The 27,746-nt window shown below is 42.3% G+C and overlaps 5 protein-coding genes across 9 annotated transcripts in view; 3 read left to right on the top strand and 2 right to left on the bottom strand.

Annotated features, from left to right (window-relative positions):
- LOC115126043 (collagen alpha-2(IV) chain-like) overlaps positions 1-1,984 on the top strand; it is a 109,050-nt gene extending 107,066 nt beyond the window's left edge. Inside the window, exon 47 of the mRNA XM_029655658.2 lies at positions 125-1,984. Coding sequence (XP_029511518.2) covers positions 125-379 — 255 coding nt within the window. The 3' untranslated portion in view covers positions 380-1,984. The remainder of the gene's footprint in view (positions 1-124) is intronic.
- Positions 870-11,739, bottom strand: rab20 (RAB20, member RAS oncogene family). The gene is made up of 2 exons (XM_029656493.2): positions 11,270-11,739; positions 870-4,287 (listed from the first exon to the last, which is right to left on the bottom strand). Exons 1-2 carry the CDS (start codon positions 11,457-11,459, stop codon positions 3,686-3,688), a joined length of 792 nt encoding a protein of 263 aa, XP_029512353.1. The 5' UTR covers positions 11,460-11,739; the 3' UTR covers positions 870-3,685.
- A 709-nt stretch (positions 11,740-12,448) lies between these two features.
- On the top strand, positions 12,449-18,043 carry naxd (NAD(P)HX dehydratase). Of its 2 annotated transcripts, XM_029655869.2 has the most exons (11): positions 12,449-13,423; positions 13,526-13,999; positions 14,212-14,359; positions 14,533-14,578; positions 14,664-14,752; positions 15,344-15,452; positions 15,591-15,641; positions 15,749-15,853; positions 15,919-16,039; positions 16,135-16,255; positions 16,623-18,043. In XM_029655869.2, exons 1-11 carry the CDS (start codon positions 12,922-12,924, stop codon positions 16,771-16,773), a joined length of 1,917 nt encoding a protein of 638 aa, XP_029511729.1. In that variant the 5' UTR covers positions 12,449-12,921; the 3' UTR covers positions 16,774-18,043. The 2 variants fall into 2 exon arrangements, with proteins under 2 accessions (XP_029511729.1, XP_064873492.1); XM_065017420.1 differs by lacking the exon at positions 15,749-15,853.
- A 100-nt stretch (positions 18,044-18,143) lies between these two features.
- Positions 18,144-21,435, top strand: LOC115126656 (inhibitor of growth protein 1-like). 3 transcript variants are annotated; one of them, XM_029656335.2, is made up of 4 exons: positions 18,144-18,447; positions 18,735-18,899; positions 19,298-19,446; positions 19,620-21,435. In XM_029656335.2, the coding sequence occupies exons 2-4, from the start codon at positions 18,761-18,763 to the stop codon at positions 20,253-20,255; spliced, it is 924 nt and encodes a 307-aa protein (XP_029512195.1). In that variant the 5' UTR covers positions 18,144-18,447; positions 18,735-18,760; the 3' UTR covers positions 20,256-21,435. The 3 variants fall into 3 exon arrangements, with proteins under 3 accessions (XP_029512195.1, XP_029512259.1, XP_064873544.1); XM_029656399.2 differs by lacking the exon at positions 18,735-18,899; XM_065017472.1 differs by lacking the exon at positions 18,144-18,447 and having other exon boundaries at positions 18,454-18,899.
- Positions 21,436-21,977: 542 nt separating this feature from the next.
- Positions 21,978-27,546, bottom strand: LOC115126919 (ubiquitin-conjugating enzyme E2 A-like). 2 transcript variants are annotated; one of them, XM_029656587.2, is made up of 8 exons: positions 27,245-27,546; positions 26,519-26,642; positions 26,368-26,411; positions 25,578-25,658; positions 23,249-23,274; positions 22,886-22,975; positions 22,705-22,793; positions 21,978-22,453 (listed from the first exon to the last, which is right to left on the bottom strand). In XM_029656587.2, the coding sequence occupies exons 1-8, from the start codon at positions 27,286-27,288 to the stop codon at positions 22,325-22,327; spliced, it is 627 nt and encodes a 208-aa protein (XP_029512447.1). In that variant the 5' UTR covers positions 27,289-27,546; the 3' UTR covers positions 21,978-22,324. The 2 variants fall into 2 exon arrangements, with proteins under 2 accessions (XP_029512447.1, XP_029512572.1); XM_029656712.2 differs by lacking the exons at positions 26,368-26,411; positions 26,519-26,642 and having other exon boundaries at positions 27,245-27,535.
- Positions 27,547-27,746: the final 200 nt, after the last annotated feature.

Here is a 27,746-nt window from a genome sequence, read left to right as displayed (position 1 = left end):
AGTCTCTTGCTTCCTGTTCTAATACAGTCTAAAGTGGCCTATTCTAGTCTCCTTTTCATCTTTATTGATCTGAAAACACAGGACATATGAAAGCAATCTCTTCCCCTCCCTCGTCTCCCCACAGCACACAGCAGCAGGTGACGAGGGCGGTGGTCAGTCTCTGTCGTCCCCTGGTTCCTGTCTGGAGGACTTCCGCACCACTCCCTTCATCGAGTGTAACGGGGCCAAGGGCACCTGCCATTACTTCGCCAACAAACACAGCTTCTGGCTCACCTCCATCGAACAGTCCTTCCAGGCAGAGCCTGCCTCCGAGACCCTGAAAGCAGGCCAGTTCCTCTCACGCATCAGCCGCTGTCAGGTCTGCATGAAGAACCTGTGACCTGGCTCTCACTTAGTCCCCTTTGACCCTGTGATGTCATTTCCTGTGACCGTACCCCCCACCAAACGCAATTCAGGTAGACATTACACTTAGGCACAGATCTAGGATTAGCTCACCCTCCCTAAATCTTAACCTTAGCCATAAAGGGGAGAACACAAAACAGACCTTAGATCAGCATCTTGTGATGACTGAAGGACTGTGTGAACGCTTCAAGTGGAGAGCAAGTGTCCTGTGTTGATAATTGGAAAAGAATCCCCGGCATGAAGTCAACAGCAATATGAAATATACATGTTAATGTTATTTTTAAATTGTTTGTCCTATTTGATATGGTGCTCTAACTTATTACCTCAGCTATGTTATATACAGTGCATTTAGAAAGTATTCAGACCCCTTCACTTTTTCCACATTGTTACGTTACAGCCTTATTCTAAAATGTATTAAATAAAACAAATTCCTCAGTCTACACACAATACCCCATAATGGCAAAGCAAAAAGTTAACTTTTTTATTTTATTTTTACAAATGCATAAATAAAAAAACAGAAATACCGTATTTACGTAAGTATCCAGACCATTTGCGATGAGTCTCTAAATTGAGCTCAGATGCATCCTGTTTCTACAACTTGATTGGAGTCCACATGTGGTAAATTCTGTTGATTGGACAGGATTTAGAAAGAAACACACCTGTCTATATAAGGTTCCACAGTTGACAGTGCATGTCAGAGCAAAAACCAAGCCATGAGGTCAAAGGAATTGTCTGTAGAAACTCCCCAACTACAGGTGTGACAAGCTTGTAGTGTCTCCAGGCTGTACTGAGTAAAGTGTCTGAATACTAATGTAAAATTAGTTTTTTTGTTTTTAATACAAAAACACTAAAAACCTGTTTTCACTTTGTCATTATGTGGTATTGTATGTGATTGATGGGGGGGGGGGACAATTTCATCCATTTTAGAATAAGGCTGTACCGTAACAAAATGTGGAAAAAGTGTACTATCCGAATGCACTGTACCAAACATGTTTAACTGACCATACCAAGAACATACAGCTGAAAGAACCAAAGATGCCTGTGTACACACTGCTTCAGTTATCAATGAAGCTAATGATTGATAATATTGATTGCGTGTGTGTGCACTGCTTCAGTTATTTAGATTTAAGTGCGCTTACGTTTTATTCAGGTATACAGTAATGCCACGACACTAACACTGACCCTCTACCAACTGTAAATGAGGTTTGGTTGAGGTTTAAGTGAGAAGAAATGCTCTTAACATTCAGTATTAATCTGCTTTACATCAAGTCTTCTCACGTAACATAACATTTATGCATCAAGAGGCCTTACAGTGCAAACTGTTTGTTAGCAATATATCAAGTGTATGTATCAATATATATATATAAAACCCTAATCTTACCCTAATCTTACATTCATATATTGTTTTGGTCACAAAATGCACTGATTTACTTTCCTACGTATATTTATATCCACTGAATGAACTTGATTTTTATGTTTCTCAGAACTAAAAATATATTTTGTAAAATTGGCCATGAGTTCGATGTGCTATGAATCCAATTGTAATGGAGTCATAACAAAAATAAAAATGTTGTTTGTTATACTTTTGCTGGTGGTACATGCATTGACATTCTCACTTTAGCTCAAACAAACTCTATCCCCCTATTTCTAAATGAGAATAATCTTTTATCCTATATTTGAAAATATCAAACTTGTATCTTACACATATTATAGTGTAGATTTACATGAAAAAAGGAATCAGTAAAAAAAACATGCAACAGAACACACCTGATGCAAATGTAAAGCCTGATTGTTAAACACATTAAAACATCTTTAAAATAGGATTAATTTACACAATTCAGTGTGGCCACCCTGGTAGTCAAACAATTACTGCTGTTGAACAATGCCATATGTAGCTAGGTTTCCATCCATTTGGTGACAAATTCTCATGTGAATATTCTAACCAAGAAAAGAAAATCGGAATACTTTCTCACCCGTGGTGTGCTTTTACCAAACAGATTTGTTGCGGATAAAAATTTAAAATATGTGCGTGATGACGTAGTGCACACAAAATATACTTTCGCTTAAATTTTCATAAAAACTATTGCGTTAAAATAGCAAATGTGCTACTCTGGTCTTGGCACGTGTGCTCTAGCCAACAGCTCACAGAGACAGTGTGGGTAGGCTTAGTCTACGTGATGAGATTATGGATATTTTTATTGGTCAAACGGCAGTCAAGCATAGATAATCACGTCACCAGAATAAGACACTCGATATTTATTGAAAAGGACCATCTCTCTCATCACCATGCACTTTCACCACCCTGTGAAGTTCATCATAATTTATTTTATCTGTAGTCTAAAACTACGTTTTCCCGAGTCGTATTGGGGGACCACACACATCATATCGCGTGACTCCAAGTTTACTTCGATATGCTGCTTATTGTAACAATATCTGCGCATAAAGACATTTCCAACTCCATTTCTCGCGCAATTAATTTCGCCGACAGAAAGATGCCACCATGTCAAACGAACAAATCTGTTGGCATTTATAAAACTGTACCGAAACGTCCTGTTTCCCTCACAGTTGTGATTTTTTTGGGGATACAGAATGACTTTACTTGCATAAAAACTGTGGATGGAAACAAAGTTAGTGACATTCTCGTTCCAAAACATGAACAAAAATTCAATGATTGATTTATAAACAGGTGAACTGTGTACCAGTAGTCTATTTCCCATATCCAGGTTGACATGTCATGCATCTTTGCCCTAGAGCCAATAGATTGGCCACCTGCAAAGTCAAAATGGGCAATATTATAAAAATTCATGAAAACAAAAAATAGCTTTTTGCTCTTAATTTAAGGTTATGGTTAGCAGTGTGGTTAAGTTTAAAATCAGATTTTATGACTGTGGCTGCGCCAGCTAGTGACCACTCTGCCGAGAAGATTAATTACATAAAACGCTAACCTGCTCTACACATACAGAAATTCTGGCCTGAACTCAAGTCAATACAGAACCTCTTGAAGATGTTTAAAATCCAAGAACGCCTTACTCCAGCTCTCCAATATAGTTCTTTCCGGCTCATTGAAAGAATAATTAAATTACTTGTTTTAATTATTAATTTGATTGACAGCTTGATTGAAAGAATGTGTGTGCAGGTGTGTGTGTGTATATCAAACAGTCACCGCTGAAAATTCTCAGAATGTAATGGGAGACCAATACAGAGATGACATGAACTCCTCTCTTTACGGTCCGTCTAAAACCCCCAAACAGTTAATCCATCCCTCCCCACCTACCCCTAATCCCTAGCAGCAGGCGGCCCTAGCCCGTTTTCCTGTCCCTTTGCACTCTTCCAGGTCCACAGTGGGCGATCCCTCTCTCTCAGTCCTCTTCTTGAGGACTGAGGGCAGTACCATGTCGAACAGCGTCTCAAACAGAGCGTCTACATTGTAGCCTGTCTTGGCACTAGTCTCGAAGCACATCTTGTCCGCAGGCAGGCTGTTCGTCTCTTCCAGACCCTTGTATCTAAGGATCCTCCCATACAACGCCTCTGCGTCCTCCCGGCTCACCTGCTTGTTGACTGACACCCCTGACAGGGAGATGGGGGAGGCTGGAGGGGTGGGACAGGCAGAAGGCACCCTGGGCTCCCCAGTCCTCTCCCAGTCCCCCACTCTCTGGTCCGCTGTCAGGCCATCCTGGTTGGCTAGCAGCTGGGCCTGGGGGTCTGTGAGGTCAGCCTTGTTGCCCACGATGGCGTAGATGCAGTCATTATTGGCTGTGTCGGTGAGGGACAGGAAGCGCTCCTCCAGCTCAGCCAGGCTCTGCCAGTTGGTCACATCGTAGGTGAGGATGGCAGCAGCAGCGCCCCGGCAGTACATGGAGCCCAGCCCGTGGAACTGCTCCCGACCTGGGGGACACACAGGGAAGGATGACCAGAAAACATTAAAAACACACAGGAGAGTAGATGCACATAATAGTGTTCTTATATAGACCAACGAACACCAAGTAATAACAATAATAAATTCCATTTAGCAGATGCTTTTAACCAAAAGGACTTAGTCATGCGTGCATACATTTTTTACATATGGGTGATCCCGGGAATCAATCCCACTATCTTAGCGTTGCAGGCGCCATGCTCTACCAAGTGAGCTATAAAAGGTAAACTAACCACAGACAAAAAAGGCACAAGTTTAAAAAGAATGGGCTTCCAAACTACAGGTAGCCTATAGCCTACATATTACAAAAGGGAGAGGGAGGGAGATATAAAGAGACAGCGAGAGAAAGAGAGCGAGACAGTCAGTAGCCGAAAAACAGAAGCAGCCATTGTTGTAGAATAACGCAAAAGCTCTTCAGTGTGTGTGTGTGTGTTTCAGTACAGCAATCTCATCTGGGAGCCTTTGTGCAAGTGTGGAGTGTGTGAGAGAGCTCTTTGTTCCCAGTGTTTAGAACATTATCAGCCAAATATGTTCAGAAATCCCGGGAACCTTTGAACTAGGTCCAAATGAAATGTTTCAAAGGTCATAAGATATCTAATTACAAACCTTAGGCCTTACTATCCAGAAGTATCTTGCCTGATATATAACCCACCAAATAAGGAGAGCTGAGCTAAAGTCTAGTTTATGCTGACACATCCATTTTCCAGGGATCAACAGAGTTTGAGGAAGATTTTGTTTGAGGGTAGAGAGTCGTTGTGGGGCAGCAGGGCTAGGGTCCTATTCTGCACAGAAACAGCCAGGATGTGGCAGTGTCATAAACAGGAGATGATACATCTGTGGGGAGGAGGGCCAGTCAGGAAGACATGTGCTAGTTAGGGAGATGACTCGACACTTCAGGGTTATATTAGGTCCAGTAAATGGGTGGGAGGTTGAAGCATATGCGGTCACCCCAAACCCCCTCCTCGCGACGCAGTCTTCATGTCATGTGACTTAAGGGCTAAAGACGACGGCAGCCACCGGCTCCTGGCTCTATAACTGCCATAGGAAGTTGATCCACCTACCACTGAAACAGCCATTGGTTGAAGTGAGACAATGTAAGTAGTGTGTGTTGGGAAGTAGGCCTAGGTCTATGTAGGCTACTGTTTACTAAAAAGCTAACCCTCCCCAATAGTCATAGGAATTCAAGTAAGCAGTGAAATAAATCAGAGTTGAAACTCCCATATAGAATAAGGAACCAATACCGTGGCTGTTTGACAGTGGTATTTTCTGTTCTGTTCCCCTTTCACTTGCTTAGTTTCTGATACTATAGAACTTTCTGATATTCATTCCTTGCATTCAATTACAATACAGGGGAAAAAACACCTCTGGTTTCCATGATTGCAGAATCAGATGTTACACCAGTATGGGTATAGCATGATGTATAGCATGATGTCTGGCCAGAATTGGAGGATTTCTGGGAAATTACAACAATGTCTGAGGCCTACTATATACTGTAAATCATTCACTTACAAGGCTCATAACCCCTTCCCCAAGAACATCGGACTTGATTGTGCAATCATAATACTTCCTATTTTAACCTGTGATGTGGACATAGCAGGCAACCGCATACTGCTGAGAGGTCATGGGGATAAGAAGCAGGGACGGGAAATTGTGTTTTGGTGACTCAGGGGTTTTTCTATCTTTCTGGAGTTAAGCCCATTCATGCTTTTGACAATGGTGTGCAAAGCAAACACACTCGTTTTAGCATTCTGTCACCAGTTTCTTACAGTAAGTCAACCAAAATAATGTAGCTTTTGTGTCATATAACCAATTCACCTTTCTTTCAGCTGCTATGATTTTAGTTGATTTTGATAAATGTTTACCCAAGTTCAAAGCACTGATATATCCCAACTTCTCATCTCACTGGTTATTATAGAGTATCAGAAAGTGCCCATTTGATACAGATGACCAAAACAATGCATATCATTACTTCCAGGTTACAACCTCCAATGAGGCGAGGGCTTTAGCCCCACAAGTGTGCCAATCAGGATTTCAAAAACAGTGAATGTCGAGATTAGGCCTAGGCCTGTGTCTTTCTGAAAATTAGGTCTAATAACACAAAACCTAATTAATTGAAACTCTGGTCAATGCAATATTGCATATACAGTTGAAGTCAGAAGTTTACATACACATTAGCCAAATACATTTAAACTCAGTTTTTCACAATTCCTGACATTTAATCCTAGTAAAAATTCCCTGTATTAGGTCAGTTAGGATCACCACTTTATTTTAAGAATGTGAAATGTCAGAATAAGAGTAGAGAGCTTTTATTTCTTTCAACACATTCCCAGTGGGTCAGAAGTTTACATTCACTCAATTAGTATTTGGTAGCATTGCCTATAAATTGTTGAACTTGGGTCAAATGGTTCAGGTAGCCGTCCACAAGCTTCCCACAATAAGTTGTATGAATTTTAGCCCATTCCTCCTGACAGAGCTGGTGTAATGGAGTCAGGTTTGTAGGTCTCCTTGCTCACACATTTTTTCAGTTCTGCCCACACATTTTCTATAGGATTGATGTCAGGGCTTTGTAAATGGTCACTCCAATACCTAGACTTTGTTGTCCTTAAGCCATTTTGCCACAACTTTGGAAGTATGCTTGGGGTCATTGTCCATTTGGAAGACCCATTTGCGACCAAGCTTTAACCTCCTGACTGATGTCTTGAAATGTTGCTTCAATATATCCACATAATTTTCCTCCCTCATGATGCCATCTATTTTGTGAAGTGCACCAGTCCCTCCTGCAGCACACCCACAACATGATGCTGCCACCCCCGTGCTTCACGGTTGGGATGGTGTCCTTCAGCTTGCAAGCTTCCCCCTTCTTCCTCCAAACAATGGTCATTATGGCCAAACAGTTATATTTTTGTTTCATCAGACCAGAGGACATTTCTCCAAAAAGTACAATCTTTTTATTTATTTTATTTCACCTTTAGTTAACCAGGTCGGCTAGTTGAGAACAACACATACAACAACACAGAGTTACACATAAATAAACAAACATACAGTCAATAATACAGTAGAAAAAGTATATATACAGTATATGCAAATGAGGTAGGATAAGGGAGGTAAGGCAATACATAGGCCATGGTGGCGAAGTAATTACAATATAGCAATTAAACACTGGAATTGTAGATGTGCAGAAGATGAATGTGCAAGTAGAGATACTGGGGTGCAAAGGAGCAAGATACATAGATAAATACAGTATGGGGATGAGGTAGTTGGATGGGCTATTTACAGATGGGCTATGTAAAGGTGCAGTGATCTGTGAGCTGCTCTGACAGCTGGTGCTTAAAGCTAGTGAGGGAGATATGAGTCTCCAGCTTCAGTGATTTTTGCAGTTAGTTCCAGTCATTGGCAGCAGAGGTCTGGAAGAATTAGCTTTGGGTGTGACCAGTGAGATATACCTGCTGGAGCGCATGCTACGGGTGGGTGCTGCTATGCTGACCAGTGAGCTGAGATAAGGCAGAGCTTTACCTAGCAGAGACTTGTAGATGACCTGGAGCCAGTGGGTTTGGTCACGAGTATGAAGCGAGGGCCAGCCTACGAGAGTGTACAGGTCGCAGTGGTGGGTAGTATATGAGGCTTTGGTGACAAAACGGATGGCACTGTGATAGACTGCATCCAATTTGTTGAGTAGCGAGTTGGAGGCTATTTTGTAGATGACATCGCCAAAGTCGAGGATCGGTAGGATGGTCAGTTTTACGAGGGTATGTTTGGCAGCATGAGTGAAGGATGCTTTGTTGAGTAATAGGAAGTCGATTTAAATTTGGATTGGAGACGCTTAATGAGAGTCTGGAAGGAGAGTTTACAGTCTACTCAGACACCTAGGTATTTGTAGTTGTCCACAGTCAGAACCGTCCAGAGTAGTGATGCTGGAAGGGCGGGCAGGTGCAGGCAGCGATCGGTTGAAGAGCATGCATTTAGTTTTACTTGCATTTAAGAACAGTTGGAGGCTACGGAAGGAGAGTTGTATGACATTGAAGCTCGTCTGGAGGTTAGTTAACACAGTGTCCAAAGAAGGGCCAGAGGTATACAGAATGGTGTTGTCTGCGTAGAGGTGGATCAGAGAATCACCAGCAGCAAGAGCGACATAATTGATGTATACAGAGAAGAGAGTTGGCCTGAGAATTGAACCCTGTGGCACCCCCATAGAGACTGCCAGAGGTCCGGACAACAGGCCCTCTAATTTGACATACTGAACTCTATCAGAGAAGTAGTTGGTGTCCCAGACGAGACAATCATTTGAGAAACCAAGTCTGTCGAGTTTGCCAATAAGAATGTGGTGATTGACAGAGTCGAAAGCCTTGGCCAAGTCGATGAATACGGCTGCACAGTAATGTCTCTTATCGATGTCGGTTATGATATCGTTCAGGACCTTGAGCGTGGCTGAGGAGCACGCATGACCAGCTCTGAAACTAGATTGCATAGCGGAGAAGGTATGGTGGGATTCAAAATGGTCGGTAATCTGTTTGTTAACTTGGCTTTCAAAGACCTTAGAAAAGCAGGGTAAGATAGATATAGGTCTGTAGCAGTTTGGGTCTAGAGTGTCTCCCCCTTTGAAGAGGGGGATGACCACGGCAGCTTTCCAATCTATGGGAATCTCAGATGATTGAACAGGCTAGTAATAGGGGTTGCAACAATTTTGGCAGATCATTTTAGAAAGAGAGGGTCCAGATTGTCTAGCCCGGCTGATTTGTAGGGGTCCAGATTTTGTAGCTCTTTCAGAACATCAGCTATCTGGATTTGGGTGAAGGGGAAATGGGGAAGGCTTGGGCGAGTTGCTGTGGGGGGGTGGAGGGCTGTTGATCGGGGATGGGGTAGCCAGGTAGAAAGCATGGCCAGCTGTAGAAAAATGCTTATTGAAATTCTAAATTATAGTGGATTTATTGGTGGTGACAGTGTTTTCTAGCCTCAGTGCAGTGGGCAGCTGGGAGGAGGTGCTCTTATTCTCCATGGACTTTAGTGTCCCAGAACTTTTTTGAGTTTGTGCTACAGGATGCAAATTTCTGCTTGAAAAAGCTAGCCTTAGTTTTCCTAACTGCCTGTGTATATTGGTTCCTAACTTCCCTGAAAAGTTGCATATCACGGGGGCTATTCAATGCAAATGCAGAACGCCACAGGATATTTTTGTGCTGGTCAAGGGCGCACATTGTCCCCATGTGCAGTTGCAAAGCATAATCAGGCTTTTTTTATGGCGGTTTTGGAGCAGTGGCTTCTTCCTTGCTGAACGGCCTTTCAGGTTATGTCGATATAGGACTCGTTTTACTGTGGATATAGATACTTTTGTACCCATTTCCTCCAGCATCTTCACAAGGTCCTTTGCTGTTGTTCTGGGATTGATTTGCACTTTTCGCATCAAAGTACGTTCATCTCTAGGAGACAGAACGCGTCTCCTTCCTGAGCGGTATGACGGCTGCGTGGTCCCATGGTGTTTAAACTTGTGTACTATTGTTTGTACAGATGAACGTGGTACCTTCAGGCATTTGGAAATTGCTCCCAAGGATAAACCAGACTTGTGGAGACCTACAATTTTTTGGGCTGATTTCTTTTGACTTTGCCATGATGTCAAGCAAAGAGGCACCGAGTTTGAAGGTAGGCCTTGAAATACATCCACAGGTACACCTCCAATTGACTCAAAAGATGTTAATTAGCCCATCAGTAGCTTCTAAAGCCAGGCACAGTCAACTTAGTGTATGTAAACTTCTGACCCACTGGAATTGTGATAGTGATTTATAAGTGAAATAATCTGTCTGTAAACAATTTTGGAAAAATTACTTGTGTCATGCACAAAGTAGATGTCCTAACAGACTTGCCAAAACTGTAGTTTGTTAACAAGAAATTTGTGGAGTGGTGGAAAAACACATTTCAATGACTCCAATCTAAGTGTATGTAAACTTCCGACTTCAACTGTACATTCGTCGTCATTATGTTGACTTGATTGTCTCCCTTTCATCACCCCTTAGACCAACCAGTTTTTTAAAAATATGGTAATAATCAACAGTGTTGGCTGTTGGGGATTGCCCCCAGCCCAATATCTAACACCAGATCTGGAAGGATACAGCCCTTGATCATGACTTTCTGTTCGATTACATTACACATAAGAGTCACTGGACGAAGGAGTCTTCTGTAAGGGGTGTTTTGTTAAGCGTTGCGGCGCATCACTTGCGGCATGGTTTTGGAAGCATAAGTTGCTTATCTTTCATATCAGTGAGAAAAAAGGTTAAACAGAACATGTAAAATGGTTAAACAGAACATGTAAAATGGTTAAACAGAACATGTAAGGTCCTTGGACTAAGGAGTAATGTTAGGCTCCTTTTGTCCAATATTGGTCTAAGAAGGATATAGCATTTACCCTTGGTGGATGGAATAAATATAGAGATACATAATGTGATGTCATTGTCCCTGAACATCTTGAACCTTGAAAATGTGCAACATCATAAAGTTTTAGTGTAGCACTATATAAAATCATGTGATATGACAGTGCCAACTAGAATTTGAGATGGGTTTTGTAGAATTAGAATAGACCAATTTCAGATTGACCATGATTTAATGGCAATTTAACTGCATCTGTACCATATGACCTAGTCCAACATAATAGTAATCAACTTGTCCAACATCTGTAATTCTTGTCCAGTAGCCCATTTAACCTGGTAGGCCAGATCACTAATCTGATCTGGCCACAATCGCATGAAAGGGACTGTCCTTGCCAAGCAACCCTCAGGTGGTGGAGTCACAGTGGAAATCAACAACAGAGCTGACCCTTGTAAAGTGACAAAGGTTACTCAGGCTACACTGATTATTACACGTGTGGGGCCCTACTCCAAACAGACTGTGGATATTAAAACAATGAGGAAAATAACGTAAGACCTACGATAAACGAGACCTACTCATAACAGTCAATAATGAACACCTTACCAGCAGTGTCCCAAATTGAGATATTGTAGGGTCCCCACTGTTTGAGGAAAAACGCCCCTCCGACGGTGCTCATGGTGTCTTTAAACTTCCTATCCATGTACCTGTGGAGCAGTGAGGTCTTCCCAACGTTCATGTCACCCAGAATGACAACCTTGACATCGGGCTTCCTCATCTTGGAAAGCTCGGGCATGGTTATTGCCCCGCTCCGCTTGGCAGCCGTGTAGCAGACACACTCCAAACTAACTTTGCTTTACTTTCCTTTAGTTTACGGATAAAGAGCAATGTAGGTACAGATTGCCATTAAAAAACATAGCTACTTAACATAAACAGATTAAAACACACATACATCGTCCTTGGTCTTCGATATGACTCAAGCGATTATCAATACGATCTAAGAAGCACGACTAATCGGAAGAACACCGATCTTCCCTCTCTCGTCCACTTGTTGAAAGTGAATTTCAAAGTTGTGGTAAAACCGGAAGTTGATTTTAAAACTTGGGGAGGTTCGATACATGAGGTGCACTTGATTTAGCTCGAATTGCGCTCCTTGAGGGCAAATCATATATATGTTTTAATGAACACCACTGCACGCAGGAGAGCAAATCGAGCAAACCTGTTTATTGCTAGCATTTAGACGAGACAGGTGATGAGCTGCTAGTAAAAATGTAAGTGTAACATTCGACTTTTCAATGACGTAAACAAATTACAACTCAATAGGACATTCAATATCCTATGTAGAATGGACGTCTATCTGTGAACTTTACCCTATATTAAATTGCATAAAGTACCTCTGCTTCTTTAAGAGCTTTTAAAAAACCAATCAGATTCCAGTGTCATGTCACAGATAGAACAATCTTTGGTGAGTTTGGTCATATCTCCTCGCCAACCCACTTCCTGTTTTGGTTTGGGCTCTTTTTAAGCAGCTTTCATGATCCCAGTGACGCGTCTCTCTATCCTATTTTCAGCAGTAACGCACAGTTCGTGCCTAGGTAAGACCTGTCAGTGTGAGTGCGCGCTGTCTGTGACAGCTAATACTACTGTTTATCTAGTGGCACTAAATAGGCTCGCAAGGGCATGTCAGAATCATGCAAAATGGAAGTTGGATGGTTGTATTTTGCCTCAGTACTGTTGCGCTGACGATTATTGTAACACTTCTGTATCTAAACGAGGAAGGTATAGTAAAAACAACAAATACTGTACTTGAACATTACACCCCTGGCACTATAATTGTATAAATCACAATAATCACTGAATTAATTTAGTTCCTTTAGGACCCAGCAGAGCTCCTCGGTGTCTATCCCTGTGATGTAGTACACATTCTGCCCCTGACGTTTGTGTTGTGGTGTACTGGTAGGGATCTATAATCATTAAGCTTTGCAGACTGTGGGACACACTAATCTCCATTATATGAAAGTGTATTGTCTGAAACTCAACATCAGGTTGCTGAATGTTCGCCTTCCATGTCTAGGTAAATTGTTACCTGGTATCAATCTCAGTCTGAATGTCGAGCTTCGAGGTTTGATGCAGGCTGTTGCTAGCTAGCTAGATAGCTAACGTTAGGACATTTCACTAGCAGAATTGCTAGCTAACTTTTTGGTTTTCAAACTTCTGCATGCTTTAAAATATCAATCACGTTGAACTCGCACCTAATTATGCTCGCCATTTCAACACGGGGCTTTCTGTGGTCGGATGTCGAGACCAGAACCTTGCTTAACATCTGGGGCGAGCAGGACATCCAGACAGCGTTGGATGGAAACTTCAGAAACAGTCATGTCTACCGCGACGTCGCCCGAAGGTTGGGAGAGATGGGGTTCGAAAGAACCCCAGAGCAGTGTAGGGTGCGAATCAAAAGTCTGAAAAGGCAGTTCCTCCTGGCCAAGGAGGGCAACCTGAGGAACAATGGACAATACCACAAGATCTGCAAATTCTACGATGCCATGGAGAGGATCCTGAGCAGCCGTCCCCAGATTGACCCCCAGGAGCTGCTAGACAGTGGGGCTGTGGGGGATGAGACCATGGATGGGACAGAGGAGGAAGAGGACACAGACCCTCCACAGCACCCATACCTGGAGAGCACAGGGGAATGCTCTTATCCAGAGACCCAAGTGAAGATGGAATACCCTCCCATCCCTATCCCTGTGACCGTGGGAAATGGTAAGTACCATTTATATGGCATGTTGTTACATTGTTATCATATTGTATGCAGATACTACCACAGTCACAGCCCTCAAAACCTTAATCCACTTTCCTCCACAGGCACCACAGTCAGACAGACCAGCAGCAGCCAGTCAGCTAGTGGGCCCTCCTCCAGCCGACCCAAGCGGCCCAAGAAGCGGCACGCCGACCTGCCCCTGGACAGTCTGATGGAGCGATTCCTGGAGCAGAGTGCTGAGGCCGAGCAGAGCTTCTACCAGTTGGAGGAGCAGCGTCTGCAGGTCGAGGACCGGCGACGAGAGGCTGAACATGCCCGCGAGCTCCACATGCTCCAGGTGTTGGGACAGATGTTCTCCAGCATTGCTACCAGAAACCCTGTCGCCCCCGCAACCACAGCAATGCCGCCTGCTCGGAATACCATGGAGTCTACCATGCAGCCCGGTGTGCCGATGTCCGCCTCCAGCCATATGATGCGTGGTCGTTCGTGTCACCTCCGAGTCCGCTCGCCCCAATCCCAGGCTGAGTGGCCCAGCTACCACACTCAGCCACAGTCCAACGCAGGTTCTCAGACTTTAGGTATTCACTTCTCTCACTCAGTTGGCCTGTGTTTGAGCAATAGCCAGCCCTGGTGAGACTGCCTGTCGAAAAGCAGGTCAAACAGAACTGAATAATGCGGAAACGGATGCACAAAGATGTCTAAGCCTAAAAGCACACAACACACAAGCAGCTAGTGCAGGGAAGCTACACATTTTAAGGGAAACTGAATACTTCTCTCTTTTCTTTCTCAGTCATCGAGCGCTCCTTCTCCCTTGGGACAGCCGCACGCACAGGCATGGATGATATCCTTCCACTGGTGAAAAATATAGTCCCTCCATTGACATCTAAAAAGCACAAAGGCCAAGACGGGCGGATTGGGATTATTGGGGGATGTCAAGAGTAAGTGACCCAACCCAACTCCACCATCAACTTTGATTTCTAAATGAATGTTTTCTGCCTTATACCAATATTGTGTGAGGTAACCAAAGTAATTTACAATTTTTCTCTCCTCTTCTTTGTGTCCTTTCATTCCATCCACCCTTCCTTCTGACAATTGTTCTTGTCATGGTAAGGTATACAGGAGCTCCGTACTTTGCTGCTATTTCTGCATTGAAAGTGGTAAGCACACAGTAGCTTTATTGGTTCTGTGTCATTTGTTCTCTGCTGGAGACATTGATATGATAAAACCTCTGTCACTTCTTAGGGGGCCGACCTGTCACACGTGTTCTGCACTAAAGACGCAGCGATAGTGATCAAATCCTACAGTCCGGAGCTCATAGTTCATCCTGTGCTGTAAGTTACATCTTAAAAGCCAATGTATACACTGACAAGCCAATGTATACACCTTCCTAATATTGAGTGGCACCCCCTTTTGCCCTTAGAACAGCCTCAATTCGCCTGGGCATGGACTCTACAAGGTGTCGAAAGCGTTCCCCATGAATGCTGGCCCATGTTGACTCCAATGCTTCCCACAGTTGTATCAAGTTGGCTGGATGTTCTTTGGGTGGTTGTCCATTCTTGATAGAGGGGAAACTGTTGAGTGTGAAACACCCAGCAACATTGCAGTTCTTGACACCCTCAAACCGGTGTGCTTGGCACCTGCTACCACTTCAATATTTTGTCTTTCCCATTCATCTGAATGGCACACACACACAATCCATGTCTTAATTGTGTCAAGGCTTAAAAATATTTATTTAACCGGTCTCCCTCCTTAATCTATACTGATTGAAGTCGATTTAACAAGTGACATCAATAAGGGATCATAGACTGACCCGGTGAATCCCGGTGAAAGCTATGTCATTGAAATGGCAGATGTTCCTAATGTTTTGTACACTCAGTGTTTGTAAACTGTGTATATGATGTTGATGATAACTGTGTACACAGGGACAGCCCCAATGCAGTGGAGGAGATAGAGAAATGGCTCCCCAGACTCCATAGCCTGGTGGTGGGACCGGGGCTAGGCAGAGATGACAAGCTGCTGAAAAACGCCAAGGCACGTGGGACACTGAATATATATATATATATATATATATATATATATATATATATATATATACATACACACGCAGTCAATTTTAGATTAGACAGTCCACATGATATTACCAATGTTCTTATGAGTCTTTTTCTTTAGGAAGTAATTGAGAAGTCCAAAGCAAGAGATATCCCTATAGTTATTGATGCAGTAAGTACTGTACACAAAACCATTTTTTGCTTTGGTAGTAGATTTAAAAAAAAAATATATATATATATTACAAGGATGTTCAGTGATTGTGTGTGTTTCACCAATAGGATGGGCTGTGGCTGGTTGCTCAGCAGCCATCAGTCATCCAAGGGTACCAGAAGGGCATCCTGACTCCCAACTACATGGAGTTCACCCGGTTGTATGAGGCTATGGTGAGTCTGCCAGTGCTGGCGCAGTGTGTGTGTGTTTGTTCATTATTAACCCTCTGTGTTTTCAGTACCATGAGCCTCTGGATAGCAGTGACCATCAGAGGAGTGCCATGGAGCTCAGTGTTGCCATGGGCAACCTGACCGTGGTGCTCAAGGGGGAGGAAGACCTAATCACCGACGGTAACAAGGGTTAGTGTTACAAACACACACAGCTACACTCAGAGTAAGTGCTACACTCACAAATATTCTTGTAAAAAATCTGACGGTGTTTCTGTGGTGTCCAGTGATCTTGTGCAGACAGGAGGGCAGCGGGAGGCGGTGTGGGGGGCAAGGAGACCTCCTATCTGGCTCTCTGGGAGTGCTGGCACACTGGGCATACGCCTCCTCAGCAGACATGACCAAAAGGTACCATATTTATCTCATCATTTTGTCATTAAACACTGACACGACCAAAATTAATATAGCTTTATGATAACATATCGTCGCTGTATGATGAAAAACCTCGTCATTCAATTTTCATGTATTGAAAGCAGTAACTTTCATCAATGTGCTCCAAACATTTGACTCTAGGACCAAGAACATTTATTCAAAATAGCTTCTGAAGTTTTGAAATAGTATGTTTTGTTAATTGTAAACGAAAGCAATTTTTTCAATTTCCTGAATTTAAAAAAATATGTTTTTGTAGCATATGTAACATAGTTGGTCTAATTTTAAAGTGTATTCGTCATTAATCTAACTGTTATGTATTCTCCAATCTCTTCTTCTGCCTAAGTGTGAACCCATCAGTGGTGGCAGCTTTTGGGGCCTGTTCTCTGACCAGACAGTGTAACAAACAGGCCTTTCACAAACATGGCCGAGCCACCACCACCACAGACATGATCCAGGAGATCAGCTCTGCCTTCAAAAAACTATTTGAGAGCTGAGAACAGTCTATAGGAGCAGAGTCCAAGATAAACTCACATACATATGTACTGTACATACACTATATATACAAAGGTATGTGGACACCCCTTCAAATTAGTGAATTTGGCTATTTCAGCAACACCGTTGCTGACAGGTATATAAAATCGAGCAGAGATTGCCACAGCCAGGCAATCTCCATAGACCAACATTGGCAGTAGAATGGCCTTACTGAAGAGCGTGGCACCGTCATAGGATGCCACCCTCCCAACAAGTCGGTTCATCAAATTTCAGTTTGACGAACAGGTGTCCACATACTTTTGGTCATGTAGTGTACTGTACATGTATACATAAAGTATTACATTCATACACACAAACAACCCTTTCTTCCATGGGAATCCAACTATCAATGTAGCTAGTCTTTACCTCAGACAGAAAAGCTAAAGCCCGGAAGTGAATCCGATCGCGCCTGTCGACAATGTGCCATTTAAAGGTAGTTTCCGATTGAGTCAACATTTGCATTGTTTTACCATGAATGCAATATTCACGAGCGCGGTAACATTGCCTTTAAAAGCTGCATTGTTGACAACCCTCGATCGGATTGAGTTCATAAGAAATAATTCACACAAAAAAGAATGACTCCAACATATGAAACCACTTCTAGCATAACCACAAAAAGATGTTTGGGAGTGCTGCACTTTTTTTTGCCCACGGTACAGAAGGCTATATTGGTTCGCTAATGCGGACTAGTAAAGGCCCAGTGCGGTACTTTAGTGAAAACACTAAATTTAAAAAAATGCATTAATTAACTACTACTTCCCACTGGTATGACTCGTAGTTTATTTGTGCTCAATAAGCTATAGACCTTGATTATTTTTTTTTACATTAATGAATTAATTTAGGCTATGTTGTCTCTCATACACTGGACCCATTGAAACAAAAAATTACAATGCAATATCTCCTTTACACTGGAGTCTTATTTTCTTAGTGTCTCCTTTGCTATTCAAAAAAGTGTGAAAGCCAGCACTTCATAATTAATGGGTCACATGAGGGTGAGCTGAGATTACACACCTTAATATCAGACTACCCAATGTACACATACTGTAACACACTGAGCAATACCTGGTGAAAGTTAGAGAATACAATTATTTAGAATCTGTTATTTGTTTCCAGACAGTTAATCATATTCCATAATGACATTCCTGTCTTTACTGTCATCAATAATATAATATAAGTGATTATGTGTTGTCTCCTGTTTTTGGCAACCACCCTATATTAAAAAGTTGGAGTTCACTTATGTTGTATGTCTTTACTCTTCATCGGTCGCTTTTTCAGTCTTCTATCTCCCTAACAGTGTAGCAGAGAGTTGGTCTATATAACGTATCAATGTCTGTCTTGCTCAAACAGTACGAACATGTGCAACTGTAACTAGCTAAATTGTAACATCAAGCATGGACCATTTTCACTAGATCTGCATCACTGTACTAATGTTTTAAAACGACTGCCTAAAGGATCTAAACTCACTGAAGGAAATTACCAATGGCAGATATGTTTCTGATATGATGCGCATGCGCATACACATGTACAGTTCTCCACGTTGGACCAGACTCAATCAATAGATAGTTGAGTTACAAGATTCTCCAGTTGGATTGAATACATTGTATGAAGTTCATTAAACTGCAAATATAAAGTTGCTGGTGAGTAAGAATTGCTCGCTAGTTGCGTAGCTTCATTTTCGTGTTCAGACAATAATTAGTTTGAAGGCTAACGTCACTGCTAGCTTAGCTGACGTTAGTTCGTTTCCAGGCTGTTAGCTCGTTTATGGGAAAGCTAGGTAAGCTAACAGTAGTAACGTTAGCGTGTCAAAAGTAAGCTGAGGGAGTTTGCTAGATACATATTTTTTAAATACAAGTTCAACGCATATCTTTAGGATTATGAGTTTCGGATGTTCTGTGTAACATATCTCTCATTTCGTTGTGGACAGCTTTGTGTGGACTTCGACAGAAGAACATGCTAAATCCGGCAAACGGTGACCCGGTCCACGTCGTTACAAATTATGTGGAAGAATATTTGGACTTGGTCGAATCACTACCATTCGACCTACAGAGGAGCGTGTCTCTTATGAAAGAAATTGACGCAAAATACCAAGGCAATTTGTTCACATTTCATCCACCGACTGTATTACATACCTCTAATCATAATGTAGCTAGCTAACGTTAGCCAGCGAAACTGTTAGCCCAGCTAATTTACGTTAGCTACAGTAACTTAGTAGGTAGCAAGCACCAGGCTACTGCTGGCATTCAGCTGTACCAGCTTGTGCATGCATCAGTAATGCAGTTGGAATAGTAGATACCCTTTATTCACATTTTGTCATTTAGTTATGAACTATATTTGTTCCAAAGTATGTACATGTATTTAGCTAGCTACAGTAAAACTATTGTTTACCTAATTAACTATTGTTTTTCACTTTTCTAATGTGCCATGTTTGTTATTTAATTATTTATTTAAACATTATTTAACTAGGCTGGCATAATTTGTTTTTCTCAGATGTCCTGCAGGAGCTGGATGATGCTTATGAGCGCTACCGTCGGGAGTCCGACCCTCTCCAGCGGCGCAGAATGCAGCTGTCCATCCAGAGAGCTCTCATCAGCAGCCAGGAGCTAGGAGATGAGAAGATCCAAATTGCTGGGCAGATGGTGGGTAAACGTGGCTGGCTGCCTGTATACTTTGCTGAATTCCTGTCCAGCTTGAAAATAACAATAATATATAGATGAGGTAGCCCCACATTGGTCACTCTCCTTGACCAACCTATGTTACCCCACTGATCACAACCCACACAGTATAAAAAATAAACCCTGTATTGTCCCAGGTGGAATTGGTGGAGAACCGTAGCCGGCAGGTGGACTGGCATTCTGAGCTCCTCCACACCTCCCAGGAGATCCCAGAGATCCATGTACCCACATCAACTGCTATGACGACGACTACAGCCTCCGTGTCAACGTCAGCAGTGACAACCACACCGGGCAAAGTGGGTCACCACGACAAGAGGCGTGACGAGGCAACGCCAGGCTCAGTCGGTGGAGGGGAAAAGTCTGGCGGGAAACGTTCACGGCGGCAGAAGAACGGAGAGAACCGGGAGAGCTATGGAGGCATGGATCATGTTGATGAGGCGGGCATGGGGGCAGCCAGGGAAAAGAGGGCCAAAATGTCATCGTCCAAGAAGAAGAAGAGGTCAAAGGGCAAATCAGAGAGGGAGGTGTCACCCCCAGACCTGCCCATCGACCCAGATGAGCCCACCTACTGCCTGTGTGAACAGGTGTCTTACGGCGAGATGATTGGCTGTGATAACGACGAGTGTCCCATTGAGTGGTTCCACTTCTCCTGTGTGGGGCTACATCACAAGCCCAAGGGGAAGTGGTTCTGCCCCAAATGCAGGGGTGAGAATGAGAAGATCATGGACAAGGCCCTGGAGAGGGTGAAGAAGGAGAGGGCCTACAACAGGTAGCTGCTCTACCTGGCCCAGTGAACGTTGTTTGTGATCATGTTAGTTTTGTTTTTTGTTATTGTATTTTCTACTCCCAATTAGTATCAATGCTGTTTGAAAATGAAGAATTGGGGCCTCCCTAGTGGTACATCAGTCTAAGGCGTCACTACAGACCCGGGTTCAATCCCAGGCTGTGTCGCAGCCGGCCGCGACCAGGAGACCCATGAGGCGGCACACAATTGTCCCAGCGTCTCCGGGTTAGGGGACACTTTTGCCGGCGGGGATGTCCTTGTCCCATCGCTAGTTGTACGGTGTTTCCTCCGACACATTGGTGCGGCTGGCTTCCGGGTTAAGCAAGCAGTGTGGCTTGGCAGGGTTGTGTTTTGGAGGATGCATGGCTCTTGATCTTCGCCTCTTCCGAGTCTGTACGGAATTGCAGCAATGGGACAAGACTGTAACTACCAATTGGATATCACAAAGTTGGAGAGAAAGGGTTAAAAAGTACAAATGAAGAATTAGAAAGAGGGACTTGTCATTTTAGTAAAGGCTGTACTGTAAGATGGACATCCTAGTTCAGTACCACTGGTTTAGAGCAGATATGTAATACAGATTATTGTATCATAGCCACACCAATGTTTGTTGACGCTAGTATCATGCATGCAAACATACTAGCCATATTTCTCCATACGAACAAATAAAACATTTTAACCAAGATTGCGTGCCGAAAGTCATTCTAGACATGTACTATATTACAAGGTGGCTTACAGATATGAATGCAATGTGCTTCCTATGTTGAATTGTCTTTGCATCATCTGTATTTACCATGGGATGTGACTGCTGTTTGTTATAAGAGCCATTAGTAATAGGGCTGCTCTAGCAGCAAAAGTTGTTGACAGATGGTTAAATTGATAATATTCATGTTTGACTGATGGCATGGGGCCTGTAGTTGTGAGGACAGTCACTTGTGACACCAGTAAAAAATGTTATTTAAATGCATCTTTGCCTGGAGCCCATTGTGTCTGGTCCAATGGTAGTATTCTTGAAGGCCTTGGCATGTATATAATGAAATCCTTAGTAAGCACAGACTAGGGACCAGTGTCAAAAATAGCAAAGCAACAACTCATGTGTACACCATCATGCCATGTCTGTGATTAGTTTGATGTTTAAAGAGTTACTTGCCAATAAACCATATTCTCATTAAGTTGGTGTCAAATGTCAATGCTGCAGAGGCATTAACTGATGGAAGTGTGCAGCTAGTTTCTCAGCATTACAAGATATTACCGATTTCACAGTATTTACCAGATAGCGAAAGCTAAATATAGAGGTGATGGATGACTACGGTAGGGAGCACATGGTTAACCAGCCAAGAGAAACATTACTGTCATAGTAAAAGGTAGCTTTGATGACTTATTTACAATTGCTGAAAAAGTGACATGGTGGACAACCAGTGCAAAATCTGTACAATCAGGATGTTCTATATACGAGTACTTACTGAACACACTCACTCATGCATGTAACAGAGCTCACAACACAGCAAAGACATGGGTTAAGCATGTGGGTCTAGTTCTGAATCAGGTTGTTTAAGGATGAACACACGCAACAATTTTCCAAAGAAAGGTAATGAGCTTGATAGCTCAGATGCTGCTTTGTAAAGTGAGCTTATGTATTAAAGGGTAATGGGAGCACACCAAAGAAAGGACCTACAAGCAGGTTAACATGATTAATTGATATTTCTTCCAAACATTACACATCAGTCCAACTAATTTATTTCAGTGTGGGAAGGGAGGAGGCAGGTAATTGACGTCCAAAAATTGTCCTCAATTGAAGACGGTGGCGACAAAAACAAGATTCAGCACATAAGTCCCCTGATAAGCCAAAACAGGAGAGAGACATAGAAAAAATAACAAAAGCTCCACTCCAAGCGTGTTAGGAAAAAAAATGTTCCACAAGGGACAGGTAAAGTGCATAAATATGTCAAATTAAAATGGAGGAAGAAACAAAAAAAATCTAAATTAAGATGTACTACTCAAACTCGCATCACACACAGCTCATCGCTGGTGATAGAGAAGGCCAGAAGGGAGAGGATGTGGTCAACTGTCCCTCCAGCTCTGTTCTACAATGGCCGACACACGCTTCTCGTACTCCCTCTTGTTTTCTTGGTAAAGCTGGGCCGCCTGACTGTTGGCTGGGCTGTTGGGGTTTGGTTCGTCTAGCAGAGACTGGAAGAAGGGAAGGGAGCAAGGTGATGAATAATGAGCCAACTGAGTAGACGAGACAGGCTTTCTACAGCACAGAGATCAAGACATAAAAGTGGGCATGCACCATGACACTTCAGGATGTTCAGTATGGGAAGTCTAACATCTGTTGTGTTTTATAATCTGCTTTGTCACAGTAGGACTAAATGTTGACAGGGAAGGGAGGATACATGGCATATAAAATGTATTATGGAAAACAAGATATATTTGCCTACCTGAATAGAGGTAAGAATGGATGACACATCATAGGTTGGACTCCATCGATTCTGCAGAATGTCTAGACATATACTGCCATCTGCATACACTGTAAATAAAACGGAAGGGTTAAAATACCATTAACCTTTGCAGTACTAACCATAATCAGGCTGTTTTGCTACCGTCGTTGTGACAACATACCATTTGGATGAAACATCTTTGACACAAATCGTACTGTGGGGGGTTTGTTAGGGTATTCTTCTGTGAACTCAACAGTAAGCTTAAATGTGCCTGGAACATAAAAGATGGGGAGGAAAGAAGAATCAGAACCATGGCTCTAGTTCATATCACTCATACTATCATGCAACAAAGAATGTTAGAAAACTTAGCATTTACAGGTGTTGTATTATCTGTAACACTGCCGGTAGATAAAACAGGAAGTTGATGATTGACTGCTTTAGCCTACTTTATGTGAAATTCATCAAATCAACAATTACATCACACACAACCCGTAGCTCCGTAGAGTATGCAAACAAAGAATGGGGTGCACAGTGCTGTACTCACCATCCTCAAAAGGTGTCCCTTCTGGGCTGTAAAGGGAAATAAATATGTTTAAACGTTTTCTCTGTATGTGTGAAAAATGTGTCATTTCCCCGTAAATAAGTTAATAGATGGAGGAACATTGTGATGAGCAGATGAATCACTTCACATTTTTGGTATCATTGGCCCAGAAAGGTATTGAAATTACCTTGATCGCACAGAATTACCAATAACTACGCTGACCAGCTGGCAAGTGTCTACAATGACATGTTCAACCTCTCCCTGATCCAGTCAGTAATACCTACACGTTAAGACCACCATAGTCCCTGTACCCAAGAATGCCAAGGTAACCGTCTAAATGACTATCGCCCCATAGCACTCACATCTGTAGCCATGAAATCCCTTGAAAAGCTGGTAATGGCTCACATCAACACCATCACCCTAGCCACCCTGGACCCCTTCAAATCTGCATACCGCCCAAACAGATCCACAGATGATGCAATCTCTATTGCCCTCCACACTAGAGGTGGACCGATTATTCGGCATGGCCGATTAATTAGGGCTGATTTCAAGTTTTCATAACAATCGGTAATCGGCATTTTTGGATGCCGATTTTGGCCGATTACATTGCACTCCACGAAGAAACTGCGTGGTAGGCTGACCACCTGTTACGCGAGTGCAGCGTCAAAAGGACCTTGGGGCTGCAATGAGCCAAGGTAAGTTGCTAGCTAGCATTAAACTTATCTTGTAAAAAACAATCAATCTTCACATAATCACTAGTTAACCTAGTAATATCATCAACCATGTGTAGTTAACTAGCTTGTCCTGCGTTGCATATAATCAATGCGGTGCATGTTAATTTATCATCGAATCACAGCCTACTTCAACTTTGCCAAACGGGTGATGATTTAACAAAAGCTCATTCCCCAAAAAAGCACATTCGTTGCACAAATGTACTTAACCATAAACAGCAATGCATTTCTTAAAATCAATACACAAGTATATATTTTTAAACTTGCATATTTAGTTAAAATAAATGCATGTTAGAAGGCAATATTAACTAGGGAAATTGTGTCACTTCTCTTGCCTTCAATGCAAGCAGAGTCAGGGTATATGCAACAGTTTGGCCGCCTGGCTCATTGTGAACTGTGCTTCTTCCTAACAAAGACCGTAATTAATTTGCCAGAATTTTACATGATTATGACATAACATCGAAAGTTGTGCAATGTAACAGCATATTTAGACTTAGGGTTGCCACCCGTTCGACAAAATACGGATTGGTTTCTTATTACACAAAGAATAAACGCTTTGTTTTCAAAATTATAGTTTCCGGATTTGACTATATTAAATGACCAAAAGCTCGTATTTCTGTGTGTTTATTATAATTCGGTCTATGATTTGATATTTTATAGAGCAATCTGAGCGGTGGTAGGCAGCAGTAGGCTCGTAAGCATTCATTCAAACAGCACTTTCCTGCGTTTGCCAGCAGCTCTTAACAATGCTTGAAGCACAGCGATGTTTATGAATTCAAGCCGATCAACTGCCGAGATTAGGTTGTCATTACTAAAGTGCCAATAGAACATCCAATAGTAAGGTATATGAAATACAAATGGTATAGAGAGAAATAGTCGACGCGACATAATTCCTATAATAACTACAACCTAAAACTTCTTAACTGTGAATATTGAAGAACTGGGAATATTGAACCACCAGCTTTCATATGTTCTCATATTCTGAGCAAGGAACTTAAACATTAGCTTTTTTTTCTACTTGGCACATATTGCACTTTTACTTTACTTTCTTCTTTTACTTTCTTCTCTTTGCATTATTTATTTGAGACTAAATATAATTTATTTATGTATTATATTAAGTTAAAATAAACAGGTTCATTGTTCATTCAGTATTGTTGTAATTGTCATTATTACAAATATATATAAAAATCGTCCGATTAGTCGGTATCTGCTTTTTTGGTCCACCAATAATCGGCATTGAAAAATCATAATCGGTCGACCTCTAGTATAGAGGTCCTGGATGACAGGAAGTTTAGCCCCAGTGATGTACTGGGCCGTTCGCACTACCCTCTGTAGTGTCTCAATTTTGATTACTATTTACTTTTTTAACTCCGCATTGTTGGGAATGGGCTCATAAGTACTTCACGGTAAAGTCTACGCCTGTTGTTTTTGGCGCATGTGACCAATAAAATATGATTTGAAACTACCAAGACAGAAGGCTGTTTCTGAACCCTAACTCTGCAATATTTGCTGCCAGAGCATGGGGTTATAAATAATATTGCACAGAAAATCTGTGACAGTCTGAATGTGCACCTCTGACCGCTTGCGCTTCGCCAGCTTACCCGAATATGACTGCATTCCACACCATTATGTTGTTTTCGGAAGGGGCACCACTGACGCCAGCCGGAGGGTCTTCTTGTAACCTAGGGGGCCCGAGAAAAACAACTTTAGTTCCGTGTCAAAATTGCTTGCTACCTAGCTAATATATACTTATTAACCCTATTTTCAAACTGATAGTTATTTTACAAATCGACACATTACTGAACTCACTCTTACTTGCAATATTATCAACCAATGCAGAAGCCCATAAAAGTGTTAATGCTACTTAGCTAGCTCAACGTACTACCCTGTACAGTAGGTGGTGGTTACACACCCTATGAGTGTGGTCTGCCAATAAACCTCAAAGAAGGGACGTAAGTGGGAAGATGGCGGAAGTGGATGCAGAGTTTGAATCAAGCAGCACGTTGAGCAAATTTGGTTGAAGACAAATGTTCCGAATGGACAACAGTATTATTGAAAACTGGAACGAAAAGGAAAATGTCTAAAATTGGATTCGAGGATACGTGTATGAATGATAATGAATCGCTTCTTGTTGGGATGCGTTTGTTGAGCAAGGATGCATATGTGAGAAACCCATTTGAGGTGTCAAATGGTGAAGTACACGCTTGGAAAATTCTGAGAGTGACCAGTAGTGGTTTTATTTTGATTAATTGTATTTCTGAAGACTAGAGGAAGATTGCTGTGGGCCTAAAAATAATCCAGACAACAGAATTTTTGTGTTCTGAACTTCGCAGTAGAGCACCTGTCAACCAAGTCATCTCAGGGGTGACGATGGATGTTCAGGTGGAATACCTGAATTGAATTCCTGGTGTGGTTGATGCACAGCGTCTGATCCCCTGGGTGAACAAGAAGAACGTCTGTCGGGCCTGTTGTTTTTTGATAAAGAGCAATTACCTACGCAAGTGAAGCTTGGTTACGTAAGATACGCAGTAAGAGCTTTCACCTGAGTGTAAGGATGTAAAAGATTTGGCCATTTTTTCAAGTGTTTGGACTTAAGGCTCGACATCTGAAAACTTGCATGGGGTACTGGCACCGGAAGACCCGCCCTCACCAGGTTCCCCTTGAGCCTGTGTAGGGAACAGATCTGTTTTATTTATTTTTTTACAGAAAATGTGTTTATTTTCTTTTGGTAGTTTGTTCACTTTTTTGGGGAAACCCTATTTCCACCCCGCATTGTGGCGGGATGCACATTCAATTGTGTGTTCGCCAATATACCATAGAAGAAACTAAACGTCAGTCACAAACCGTAACGGTTAACGTTATGCATTTCAAGCACCGGACATCGCAAAACCAACCTGAGTAATCTTATGACGTATTGTTAATCTAACCCAATTTCGCTTGCGAGTGAGCTATGGTGACTCGCATTGGGAGACCAAGTTGTTTTCTTCGCTAGCTAATCTGTAGCCAAGTATTGGCTGGCAAGCTAAATAATTAACGTAGCTGACTGTTTTAGAGTTCGACGACTTTCTCGGCATGAGCTATTTTCAAACGCAACATTACACATTTGAGAATTGTAAACTAGGTAAACCCCAAAATGTCAGGAAACAGACGGCTGTGTGACTTGCTAGTTAACGTTTGCTAGCTTGCTTTGGTAACCTTCGCTGACTAGCTTTGCTAGTTAGCTTCTTCAGACATCAATAACACCATCCGTGAAAAATGTTCATCTCACCGTTTAAAATCTCTCATCAATCGTCTTCTTGCCGGAGTAGACATCGTAAACTAAATATATAACGGTAACACAAATGTACTGCTTTATTTACAACAAAAGTGTTTATAATATAGCTAGTTAATGTTGGGTTTACAACAACATTCAGCTCTCTTTTTTCCGCTGCCGCCTCGGTGAAACGATATCCTCGGAGTCCTACCCTAGCCGCTGGTAAGTGGAATATTAGGCGATACCACTTCAGCTAATAGGGGAAGTTTCCGTAGTCTTCTAAAGAAAACCGAGAAGTAGGAAAAGTTAGGTTTTAATATCATTTTGCTTTATTGTATTACATTTGTAGTGATAAACGATTTAGTCTCACCTTATTTTTTTATTTGAGACCGTGTTTGACGGGGGCGTGGTTACGGGGACGTAGCATTTGTAAGGTTAGGTCAAAATTTAAAAAAAACTCCAGCTATGAACCTCGGTCTTGGAGACAGGTGACAAACGGGTGTTCGCACAGGTGAAA

The sequence above is a fragment of the Oncorhynchus nerka genome, linkage group LG1 (genome assembly GCF_034236695.1).
Source record: "Oncorhynchus nerka isolate Pitt River linkage group LG1, Oner_Uvic_2.0, whole genome shotgun sequence".
NCBI classification, from domain to species: Eukaryota; Metazoa; Chordata; class Actinopteri; order Salmoniformes; family Salmonidae; genus Oncorhynchus; species Oncorhynchus nerka.
The sequence above is the reverse complement of the archived record's forward strand: the minus strand, read 5'-3'. Positions and strand labels throughout refer to the sequence as shown.

What these genes read in the sequence shown, in the direction of transcription:
- rab20 (XM_029656493.2), bottom strand. Translation starts at nt 11,459, where the DNA reads ATGCCCGAGCTTTCCAAGATGAGGAAGCCCGATGTCAAGGTTGTCATT. An exon ending in CTCAATTTGGGACACTGCTG is followed by an intron (nt 4,288 to 11,269) that starts GTAAGGTGTTCA and finishes TGTGTCCCCCAG; the next exon opens with GTCGGGAGCAGTTCCACGGG.
- naxd (XM_029655869.2), top strand. Translation starts at nt 12,922, where the DNA reads ATGCTCGCCATTTCAACACGGGGCTTTCTGTGGTCGGATGTCGAGACC. An exon ending in AATCACCGACGGTAACAAGG is followed by an intron (nt 16,040 to 16,134) that starts GTTAGTGTTACA and finishes TGTGGTGTCCAG; the next exon opens with TGATCTTGTGCAGACAGGAG. An exon ending in TCAGCAGACATGACCAAAAG is followed by an intron (nt 16,256 to 16,622) that starts GTACCATATTTA and finishes CTTCTGCCTAAG; the next exon opens with TGTGAACCCATCAGTGGTGG.
- LOC115126656 (XM_029656335.2), top strand. Translation starts at nt 18,761, where the DNA reads ATGCTAAATCCGGCAAACGGTGACCCGGTCCACGTCGTTACAAATTAT. An exon ending in AATTGACGCAAAATACCAAG is followed by an intron (nt 18,900 to 19,297) that starts GCAATTTGTTCA and finishes TGTTTTTCTCAG; the next exon opens with ATGTCCTGCAGGAGCTGGAT. An exon ending in TCCAAATTGCTGGGCAGATG is followed by an intron (nt 19,447 to 19,619) that starts GTGGGTAAACGT and finishes GTATTGTCCCAG; the next exon opens with GTGGAATTGGTGGAGAACCG.
- LOC115126919 (XM_029656587.2), bottom strand. Translation starts at nt 27,288, where the DNA reads ATGTCTACTCCGGCAAGAAGACGATTGATGAGAGATTTTAAACG. An exon ending in TTGATGAGAGATTTTAAACG is followed by an intron (nt 26,643 to 27,244) that starts GTGAGATGAACA and finishes TTCCCTACACAG; the next exon opens with GCTCAAGGGGAACCTGGTGA. An exon ending in TGGAATGCAGTCATATTCGG is followed by an intron (nt 23,275 to 25,577) that starts GTAAGCTGGCGA and finishes TTCCCTTTACAG; the next exon opens with CCCAGAAGGGACACCTTTTG.